The following is an 11,460-nucleotide window of genomic DNA, read 5'->3' as shown; positions in this document are numbered from 1 at the left end:
TGATTACCCATATGGTTGTTGGACGGAAGGAAACACCAATTGGAACATGGAATAAGGTTAGGCATCTAGTCTGACTCTTCTGGGTCAAGCTAGGCCTGGCCTGAGGCCTAAACTCAGCCAAACGTACCCCCAATCTGAATCTGGCTCAAATTAGCCCAAGTTAATATCAGAACTTGGAAAAAAAAAAAAGCTGCCATTATGCCCTAGTTTTGACATATTTGATCTTAGAGGTGCAGCTTAGGCAAAAAAAAACCTTAACCCAACCCAAAATTTTGGGTTTGGTTGTATCAGTTCAAATTAAACTTGGTTTAGGGTTAGGGTTGAAAAATATTGAGTTAGGTTAGGGTTAAGGCCTTGGCCAACCCAATTCACCTGGCATGTCTTAATATTTGTTTGTATAGGTATTATATAAAAATGTATGTATGTATGTACACATGCAATGCAAATATGTATATAAGAATACATGTATTTATATATTGTATCAACAATTTTAAGTTTAGAGGAAAAAAGTTTCTATTGTGATATGATTGTGTGGCACCCCTAAAGCGCCATAATTTTGTCCTTCCACATATAATAGTGCTAAAACCAGTCCATCATATGATCTAAAATCAAAGAAATAAACATTTTAGCAAAGATGAAGGTGCCATTGGTAAGTCCTTTTAGGAAGATCTTCTGGCAGTCAAGATGGTCCAAGGAAATAATAATCTTTTGGGTTTTTGTCTTTAAAGATCTAAATTGTTTGATAAATATCTCTCATGATTTATAAGATGTTAAATGAAAGATTTTAGGTGTAAAAAGATAGGAAGCTTCATTTGAAGCTTTCAGATTTTTGGTTCTTTTGGGCTTCAATAAACTTTTTAGGGCATGTCTTTTTGGCTTCCTGTCTTTTATTGTGAAACAGAAAGACTAGGAGGCGTTTGAAAAGTCTTTTTAAGAAGATCTTTTAAAAGCTCAAGACCTTAAAAGATTGACAAGCTTTCATGGGTAGATCTTTAAAGACCAAAGACCGTTTGGTTACAATTTTTTAATAGATCTTATTAAAAGCTAAAAAGACAAAAAGATTGTTTGGTAAGCATACATAGCATAACAAACAAGTGCTGAACATCTAAATGAAATGCACCTATGAAATGTCATGGTTGGACCCATTTATACATCCAAATGTACATTAGGGAACTATTGCACCAAATAGTATCTTACATCACTATTCGGTCATCTGAAAGAGATGGAAGAATTAATGCATTTCACAATAACTGGTGTTCCACACCAACAGGTGTAAGCACCCAATTTTTGCTTGGTTCACCGCCTGATCCCCAATTCACCCTAGATTCCTAATCAAACATTCTCGATTTCTCCGAAACACCTAAAAACCCAAGAAACCTGAATTTCACCTTAAAAACCCTCAAATCTATCATTAAACCTACCTGATACCTATTTGATGACCCCGATCGACCCCCACTTACACCTCAACGATTAGATTAGACACAAACATCAGACCCAAAACCTCCCCAAACACTTACTTGTAAAATTTAAACTCAAGATTCCCCCGTTTATCCACTCATCAAATGAAGATTCCATTTCAACGCCTCTCATTAGCCTAAACACTCGGAACCCAGATCCTCTTCATCTTAGCACATCTGAACTGATCAGATTGTACCATTAAACTTCTGATACATTAAAACATCTACCCATAAGGTTTCAACCCCAGATTCCCCATTTGCTCTTCCATCAAACTAAGATTCCATTATGAAACATCTTATTGACCCAAATTCCTACGAACTTGACCCCCTAAGACTAATCAGACATCACCGTCAGATCCCAAACACCTTCAAATATTCACCTGTAAAATTTCAGCCCAAACACATTTTTTGCCCCTCGATTACACAGATTCCATTTCGAGGCTTCAGATTAGGCGAATCAATTCCTTTCCGGATCTACCCAATCTAGGCCCAGTCAGGCCAATCTGACCCTACCAATCAATTCAGAATGTCCAAAAACCACACCTTGTGAAATTTCAGTAATTGTCAAACCCATCTCAGCCCTCCATTTTTTGACCCGTAACCACTCACTATTAGACCAGAAACTCGATTCAACCCCTGGACCCGGTTTGACACCAACTTTTCAAAATTACAAAAATACCCCTAAATTTTCCAAAATTTACAAAACTGCCCTTAATCCTACCTATATAAAACTCCTAAGTTTTTGATTATCAATATTCATTACCTGCGTCCTTAGAAGGACAAATAGAGCACAAGCGGCGGCGAGCACAGATCGATATGCACCTCTGGCCTCCCTCCCCCATTCTTCTTCTTCCCCTCTCCCCATTTCTCTCTCTCTCCCTTCGTTTCCTCACCGCCGCTGCAAATTACAACAGCAGTAGATCTGAACCCGGCTCCTACTCTTCCGTCGATCTCTCACTCTCTCTCTGTATATTTTTCTCTTCTTCTTATCCGGGAGCTTAGACCATTCTCGACTCTGGCTCAACAAATGAACTCATCAACATAAAATGCAAAACAAAAAACTCGATCATAATTTTGATGAAATTTCATTAGTTAGCGTACGCCTGGTACAAGCCTACAAGGCGTAGAAGATACATATTGTGATACTGGGTGGGTAATTAAGCTAGGAGTTAATTGGCCTGCTACAAATGAAATATACCTTGGAATACCCAGTCAACCTCTAGCTGACTTTGTGGATTTGAGACTAGGCTAGGTCCTCAAACTTGTTGATCGTATGGGCCTTATTGATCCCAACTCTAAATTATTATTATTATTTTTTTTCTAAAAACCCCATTCCATTTTATTTTTTTTGGAGGTAGAAAGCCCCATTCCATTGAAAGGCATAAATGCGTACCTATAGCTATATCATGCATTTCTGCCCATCGGATGCGTAACCATAAACCATTAAGAGAGAGAAGATGAGTGGATTAAGTATTTTATATAGGGATGGGAATGGGAATCTTATCCACCTTTCTAAATCTTTCAACTTGTACTTGCCCAAAATCTGTAGTTGATTGGATTTTGAGAATTTAAATCTTACCTGTACATGAAAATGCAAAATCCTCTCGGACCCTACTTTCCCTGATTTAAGGATAGGGTGTGTTGGATTTAGAACCCGTATCTAATTTTCTACTATTTATTGTCATATATAAGCAATAAATAATAAAATAATACAAATAAACAATAAAATTTTCAATTATTTGATTAAGACATGTAGAAAATGCATGAACTATCAATTATCTTTCACATAAAATTCAAAAAACATTATTAAATTTAATATTTGGTAAATAAAGTTTATATGCTTTTCAACAAGTTTAGCCTAATACCGTACCCTACCTATACCCGTACGGGTTGTAGGATCCTAAAACCCATCCCTGCCCTAAAACCCGTCCTTCAAGCAAAAAAACTTGCCCCGTTGGGTAGGGTAGGGTAGGGGCGAGTACCCACCGATAGACCTGTTCATGGGCTGGGACGGGTCGGACTTTGTATACGTATCAGCAGAATACACTCAGGCCCGAGCCCAAGCTCGACCCGACCATTGGGCCTAAGTGTTGAGCCAGAGTCTGGTCCTCATATAAAGCCCGAAGCTCGAGCCCGAGCCCAATAATAAATTTGAAAACAAATTTTTTCTTTTTTATTCAATAAAAAAGTGTTTTATTTATATTAAAAACCTTCACAACTCAAAAATAATAAACATCTCACTATTACTTGAAAAAAAAAGAGAAGAAGAACAAAGAAAAAATATTACATATATTATTAAATAAAATATATTTTTATTATTTAATATATAGTATCAAGTCGTGATGGGGGTCGAGCCGAACTTTTTTTTGAGAAAGCTTGAGCTTGGCCTAAAAAAAGTCGGGCCTGGTGCTTTAGGCCCGACTTAATAATGGGCCAAGCCGGAGCCAACTCATCAGGCTATCTGGCCCATGAATAGGTTTACCCACCGGATAGGGTAGAAACTGCCATCTCTAATTTTATGGCAAATGTTACAATAAAGATGCTTCTTTATGCATGGATATTGAACCATGTCACCCACTTCATAAATTTAAGATTCTCTCAAACATGAGATCAAATCATTCCCCCACAACGTCCCAGAGCACATCCCCCTCGTGTATTAGGAACATCTCTCGAAGATAATACCAGAAATGATGATGTCATCATCGGGAGATATTCCCAATACATGACAGGGATGTTGTGGGGGGCTGATTTGAACTCCTCAAACATGGGATTAAATTGGGGTGACCAAAAAAAAAAGGGTAACTGAATTGGTCAGTTTGGTTTCGGTTCAATATTCTTAAAAAACCGATAGTTCTGGTTCGATTTTGGTTAACCATTTAAAATAACCAACGGTTTTTATTTTTTAAAATCGAATAAAAAAGTAAAAAATTGCGATAGTTCCCTCTTTCCCCTTCCTTGTCTCTTCAAAACCTAAACCCAATACCCTTTCAACCTTTCTCTGTTTCTCACTCTCTCAGTCACTTTTCGAGTCTTCATATTCCCCAATCCCAAGTGGCCAGTTCGGAAGCCAGTGCCGCAGTTCCCCTTTCTTTTCTCCGACACTGGTCGTCCTTCGATCGACGACCTCTCCAGCTCTCCCCTATTGTCTCTGTCTCTAGCTCTCTTTTCTTTGTGAGTGAGTGAGTCTGTGTCTCTATCTCTCTCTTTCACCTGTCATCTCTACCAGGTGGCTCGCGCCAACCATCAGCACCAAGCAACAATGCCGGTTGCCGCCTCACCGGCAAGCAAGCACCAACGCCATGTCTCTTTCTCTCTCTTCTCTCTCTCATCTCTCCTCTTTGTGGCTTCGCCAGGCGCCACCTCTCAAGCTCTCACTTCAGGTGACAACTGATTGCAACCACCGTCACCAACCAGTCCGATACCAACAAATCTCCACCTCTCAGGCGCCACCTCTTTTAGGTATTTTTTTATATTTTAAGTGCATAACAAACCGAAAAACCGAATCATGATTAACCGTTGCATCAATTCGATTTCGGTTCAGATATTTAGAAAACGAGATCAAATCAGCCCCCCACAAGATTGCCCCCCACAACATCCCATAACACATCTCCATCGTTTATTGGGAACATCTCCCGATGATAATACAAAAAATGGTGATGTCATCATCGGGAGATGTTCCCAATATACAACAGGGATGTGCTGTGGGACATTGTGGGGGGCTGATTTGAATTCTAAAAAAATCGATCAGATCGATTCGGTTTGAAAAAATATTCGACTGGTTCGGTTAACTGAACCATGGGCACCCCTAGGATTAAATGGCTTTGTTATCCACGTCAAAAAAGCATTCCCTACTTTGCGACAAAACTCATTTAATTAGATTTCATTGTTCCCTACGGAGTAGGGTTCTTTTTATGGGTCTGGATGTAGTAGGCATGTTAGGTAAGCACAATGAGTGAGCACACTCTGTGACATGTCCCATTTAATGTGCCTTTCATCCAAATGTTTTTGCTCCCTTAGACAGAAATTATCCATTATTTTATTATCTTTGTCAAAATAATTAAAAATAAAAAATAATGAAAAAAATGTAAATAAATCCCATTTCCCAACACATTTAGGTTTTTCTTTTTCATTATTTTTATTTTCAATTATTTTGACAAAGATAATAATTGATATCTAACGAGCAAAAACATTTGAATGAAAGACGCATTAACTAGATTATATGTCACACAATTATTAGGAACTCACTCATTGTAGTTACCTAGGACCTTTTAATTTGGGTCTTCAACGTGATTTGCATTCTGTACTTAAAACTTCGTTCTTTTTCTCTATTCATCCTAAGGTGGTGCTTTATTTCAATAAGGTAAGGTAGATTGTGGGTCCTCATGTTTGGAATCTTCTAAAGCCTTACAGAGGGGGTCCATTCTCCCATTTCTTTTACTTTTTCCCCCTCTAGTTAAATTAGAAATAAAGTTCCACGATATCCCATACAATGGATTTCTCTGTGAATAGGAACAAGCGATTGTTGGGAATTTTTCTTTGCTAAAATAGGAATAGTTAACATTGTAAAAAAATGATAAACAATTGGTAGGAGTTAACTAAAACAAGATCGATCGAAATCACACTATTGTTATTTATATATACGTTGTTTGAAAGCGAGTGAACTTTTTTGTCACACAGCAGTTGAAGCAAGGAACCAAATATCAGATTCTTCTTTTTCCTTTCTTCACTCTGTCTGTTGGCTTTTGCTGTTCCTTTTTAAACTATTATAATAATCACAAGAAGCAAGAAGCTCTGGTGCCAACTGTGCATGAATACGTTACCAGAAAAAAAGAGATCAAATCTGCCCCTACAACGTTCTACACCACATCCGTGTATGGGAAACATCTCCTGATAATAATACCAGAAATGATCACTAGGAAATGTTCTCTATACACGGCAGGGATATACTGTAAGAAGTTGTGTGGCTGATTTGAACTCGACGTTGTGGGGGACAATTTTAGGCAATTAGCCAGTCTCTAAAATTGTTCTCGACATTTTTTCAACGAATAACCTTGTTAACAGCATCCATAGCCTTTGTTTCATTGATGGGCACAGGCAGGGACCTACCAAGATTGACGCAATTTTCCGGAATCCAGATGCATTCGTTTTAATTTTTGTTTCTTTTGATCTTCAGCCCACTTTAAAGTTTAAACTGGATAGAGAAGACTCTAATGCAATGTGCATGTTTTTTCTGTTAATTTTAGATAATTGGAAGGGCAATCTGCAATGCAATCGGCATCCACATTAAACCCATGTAATATGACTAATAACTAATAACAGATCTGTGCATTTTTTTTTTCTCTCAGGGTCATAGAATGGAATGCACTGTATATGCATCTTTTACATCGGTATCAATCGACCGGCATTTATTGGGTCAGAATCTCGAGAACAGAGCTTTTGAACTGTAAAGAGCTATGGGACACGTACTGGTTGATTCTAATTATCTCTTTAGACCAGGTTTGAAGCAAAGAAGATGATTCAGTTGCCTTTATTCCAAATTCACCGGTTATATAAGCAGTTCAGTTGGCCACGATTGAAACCACAGACACACCATATCTTCCCTCTCACATCCTCTCCCCTCAACCTTAGGTTGTGCTTCTGAGAAAAAAAATGTCAATCGTGTCATTCCAAGGAGCTCCAAAGACATACCAGATGAGGGGCGACAGAAATATCATGTTCTCGACATCAGACGACAGTGCGATGATGAAGCAAATTCTGGCCACCCATGCTCACGATGGTCGAGAGATTGACGTCAAACCTCTCATCCAACTCATCGGGGACATTTTTCAAACTTCAACCCCCACCGCCCCCACCGCCGTAGACGGCGTCATTGTAACTGTATTTCCCTCCTCCCTCGTTTCTTTTCTAACAGGCCGGTTATTTCATGTTTTGAGTTGATGATTAATTTGTTTTGTTTTCACTTGGGGTGTGTAGGCTGCGGAAACACATCCCATTGATGCGTTGGTTGACAAAACCCAACACCTTGGCTTCGTTGGCGTGATGGAAGCAGTGGCGTATACCATACATAAAATTTCCACCGAGGTAATTAATTAAAGCTACCAGTAAGCAGCTTAATTAAGCTATCGCTCAATTCAATGAACTTTTATTTTTTATTTTTTGGAAACACAAACAGATATCGTACAAGTGCTCCGGGGGCGCAGATGCACATGCAACAACACAGTCGGTATTCAACATGGTATCAAGTTACACATGGGAAGCAAAGATGGTGCTAGCCTTGGCAGCTTTCGCAGTGACGTATGGGGAGTTCTCGCTTGTATCTCGGCTTTACCTCACAGACCAACTAGCCAAGTCAATTGCTCTCCTTAAGCAGCTTCCTGACATACTGGAGCATTCCGAGCTTTTGAAACCCCGGTTCGATGCACTTAGGAAACTCGTCATGTCTTTGCTGGATCTAACCAAGTGCGTTATCGAGTTCAGGGGGTTGCCCACCCAATACATCTCGTCCGACACACCGCCCATGTCCGTCGCCGTGAACCTTATCCCAACTGCTGCATATTGGACGGTCAGAAGTGTTGTCGCGTGCTCCACCCAGATCATTAGTCTCATTGGCTTTGGTTACGAGTATGTGATGATTTTCTGTTAATCGATCACTCTTGTCTTTCCATTAATTCTATACATGCTTCCTACTTCTTAGAACTCCTGCTTAATTATTTGGTTCAGGTACGTGCCATCGACTGCTGAGGCATGGGAGTTATCCAGCTTGGCTCACAAGATCAGCAACATACTGGATCTCCTCAAGAAACAACTCCATCTTTGCTACCAACACATAGGTGAGTGCTGACTAATCAACACAGACTACACTCTACAGAATATATAGTAGCCAAGCCAATATGTATCCAGTATCCATTCCTCTTGCTTTTTTTTTTTTTAAATTAATTTAATTAAAAACCATGGTGGTGTGATGATGTAGACGAGAAGAGACACCTGGAAGCTTTTCAGACGCTTATTCGCCTTTTCGAGACTCCCCATATCGACAACACGAAGATTCTGAAAGCATTGATTTACGCCAAGGATGATTTGCAACCGCTTTTTGATGGCACCAACAAGAAAAGGGTTTGGATTTATTTACACCACACGCACTCTCTTTCACTCTCACTCTCTCTCTCTCTCTCTCTCTCTGGCTAGCAAAACTTAACTACCTTATTTTACACGTATGGTATCTGAACATGGTGACGATTCAATAGGTTGGACTTGATGTGCTGAGAAGGAAGAACGTGTTATTGCTAATATCGGACCTTGATATCTCTCGCGACGAGCTTTCAATTCTGGAGCAAGTGTACATGGAATCCCGACAACAACCCACCAGGCCGGAGAGTCAGTTTGAAGTGGTTTGGATTCCGGTGGTGGACAGGTCGTTGCCGTGGGATCAGTACAAGCAAACCGATTTTGAGCGACTTCAGACGTCCATGCCTTGGTACTCGGTGCACCACCCTTCACTGATCGATCCGGCTGTCATCAGGTACATCAAGGAGATATGGAACTTCGGGAAGAAGCCGATCCTAGTGGTGCTGGATCCACAGGGTAAGGTTGTGTGCCAGAATGCCATCCACATGCTATGGATATGGGGAAGTATGGCCTTCCCTTTCACCAGCAACAAGGAGGAATCACTGTGGAAGGAACAAACCTGGAAACTTGATTTTCTAGTGGATGGCATTGATCAACAGATCCTCAATTGGGTATTTACATCTCATCTCTCTCTCTCTCTCTCTCTCTCTCTCTCAAATACGTTTATATATAATATATACTCACACACAAAATCTCAAATTACAAGTTTTTTTATTTTATTTTACTACAACCATCAGATAGTCGAGGAACGATACATCTGCTTGTATGGAGGGGATAACCTTGAATGGATGGAAGCATTTGTGAATGCGTTACGAGCTGTTGCACTAGAAGACAACATCAGCATAGAGTTCATGTACGTGGGGAAGAGCAAGCCCAAGGAGCCACTGGCTAAAATCAACGGAGTGATCATGTCGAAGAAGCTGGGTCATTTCCTGTCAGAACGAGCATTGATCTGGTTCTTCTGGGTCCGGTTGCAGAGCATGTATTACTCCAAGATGCAGCAACCCAGGAAGAACGCTGGTGAACATGACCACATAATGCAGGAGGTGATGACGATGCTGAGCTTTGATAGCAGCGACCAGGAATGGGCTGTCATCAGTAGGGGCTCCTTCGAGATGGCCAGAGCCAAAGGAGACCAAATTTTGAAGTCCATAAGAATGCACGAGGAGTGGAAGGAGCAGGTGGGCGGTAAAGGATTCATACCCGCGCTGAATGATCACCTGCATGGCCACCCCCCTGAACATCACTGCAATCGCCTCATCCTCCCCGGAACAGTCGGCAATATCCCGGAGACGGTGCCTTGTTCAGAGTGCAACCGCCCCATGGAGAAGTACGTCCTGTATCGTTGCTGCACTGATTGAAGAGCCATTTCTGAGGCTGATTAAATTAAATATTCATACTTCTTTGTGAAGGCCCGTCCTTGGGATAATATAGTAGTGGTGTTACTATCACCATTACTAGTTTGCTATTGATAATAGCGGTGTTTGTTCGTGTGAGATTATTACCAGAGTCCTCAACCTATTAGTAGTATGAATTATTGGTATCAGTGTAATTTTATCATCATAGTCATCAGACTATGTTGTAGTTGTAGCTGTGTGATATTAATAATAATAAGAATTATGCGAAGGCCCTTATTTCGTAAGTATTAACTGCTCTTGTTCTCCGGTTCCTCTCTCTCTCTCTCTCTATATATATATATATATATAAAGTTCAATCACTTGTTCTACGTATCGTGATTTGTTCTCATTGTTTTATTTCAAGTGAAGGGAGAAGGGCCCCATTAAGTTTGTTTGAGAGAAATTAATTTCTTATTCTTCGTGATGTAGCATAGTGTCATAGTATATAGTGTTGAAAACTGATCTGATCAAGGATATTAATGAAATTCTGGCATCGAAAACATATTTTCCTCTAAAGCATGCATCAATTGTACGTAATACCCTGAAATCAAGACACATGTTAGCAACTTCTTTTTCTTCTGTTGACGTGATACTAACGAGAAAGGCAAAATCATTCCAAATCGGATTTTATGCTCGCACTCTATCCGTCTTGAATTTCGTGTTCAGCTTCCGTTAGGGCAGCCATTAGCCGAATATCTCCATGCTTTATTTCATGGGGGGAGAGATTCCTTATGCAAGATTGCAAATGACGGTTGAAACGGTGTAGACATGGACTTACCCTGAGAACCCATCTCTTAAATTTCAGTTGTGTCGTCAGCGCATGGATAGAGAAAGTGAATAAAAAATCTGAGTCAAATTAAGCGTCTCAGTATTCTAAGAAGAAAAAAATTTATGACACGAAAAGTATATGGTATAAAAAGAATTTTTGGGAGAATGACCAGTCAGCCTAGATCAGAATTTTAAATGCATCTTGACCGTGAATTGATGTAAAATTCACCCGCAGGATGTGATTTACAGGGGAGGAGAGGGCTAGTAGTAGAGGAGGGTTGGAATGATAATTTTTATCAATCAAAACTCACCCATGAATTGACTTTAAAATCTCCAAAAGGCCTATGGGAGGTTTTAAAGTTAGTTTACCAAACACAGCCTAATTAATTCCAAATTTTATGCATGCATGAGCGGACAACTGAAGTTGAGCAGGAACCAACGTTTTCAAACCGTCGTTGAACTGTCTCAGACCGTTGGATTTAGGAACCATTTTGAACCGTCCATTCCGTTTTACTCTAAACCCAGAATCTGATAAAAAATTATTAAAAAAGTTAACAAATCATTGATCCAGGCAGTTGAACCATCAATCCATTAACACGTTTAATGGTTTTTAATTATTTTTTAAAAATTTATAATTATTTTTAATTTTATTTTCAAAACAGATTATTCATTCGAATCGAACAATCAAACCATCAACCCAAAAACCATGCATG

General features: G+C 39.7%; 1 protein-coding gene across 1 annotated transcript; it reads left to right on the top strand.

The window, feature by feature from the left end:
- Positions 1-7,031: 7,031 nt before the first annotated feature.
- LOC148853707 (protein SIEVE ELEMENT OCCLUSION B-like) lies at positions 7,032-10,227 on the top strand. Its single transcript, XM_088982128.1, has 7 exons — positions 7,032-7,334; positions 7,431-7,538; positions 7,630-8,078; positions 8,178-8,287; positions 8,428-8,570; positions 8,702-9,193; positions 9,320-10,227. Exons 1-7 carry the CDS (start codon positions 7,107-7,109, stop codon positions 9,941-9,943), a joined length of 2,154 nt encoding a protein of 717 aa, XP_088838254.1. The 5' UTR covers positions 7,032-7,106; the 3' UTR covers positions 9,944-10,227.
- Positions 10,228-11,460: the final 1,233 nt, after the last annotated feature.

This window comes from Nelumbo lutea, chromosome 4 (genome assembly GCF_056320005.1).
Source record: "Nelumbo lutea isolate HS-2025 chromosome 4, American lotus-T2T, whole genome shotgun sequence".
Lineage (NCBI taxonomy): Eukaryota > Viridiplantae > Streptophyta > Magnoliopsida > Proteales > Nelumbonaceae > Nelumbo > Nelumbo lutea.
Note: the sequence above shows the minus strand (reverse complement) of the source record. Positions and strands in the feature narration are given on the sequence as shown.

Excerpts from the sequence above, each read along its gene's own strand:
- LOC148853707 (XM_088982128.1), top strand. The coding sequence starts at position 7,107 with ATGTCAATCGTGTCATTCCAAGGAGCTCCAAAGACATACCAGATGAGG. Across the intron at positions 7,335-7,430 it reads TAGACGGCGTCATTGTAACT|GCTGCGGAAACACATCCCAT; the intron begins GTATTTCCCTCC and ends TGGGGTGTGTAG. Across the intron at positions 7,539-7,629 it reads TACATAAAATTTCCACCGAG|ATATCGTACAAGTGCTCCGG; the intron begins GTAATTAATTAA and ends AAACACAAACAG.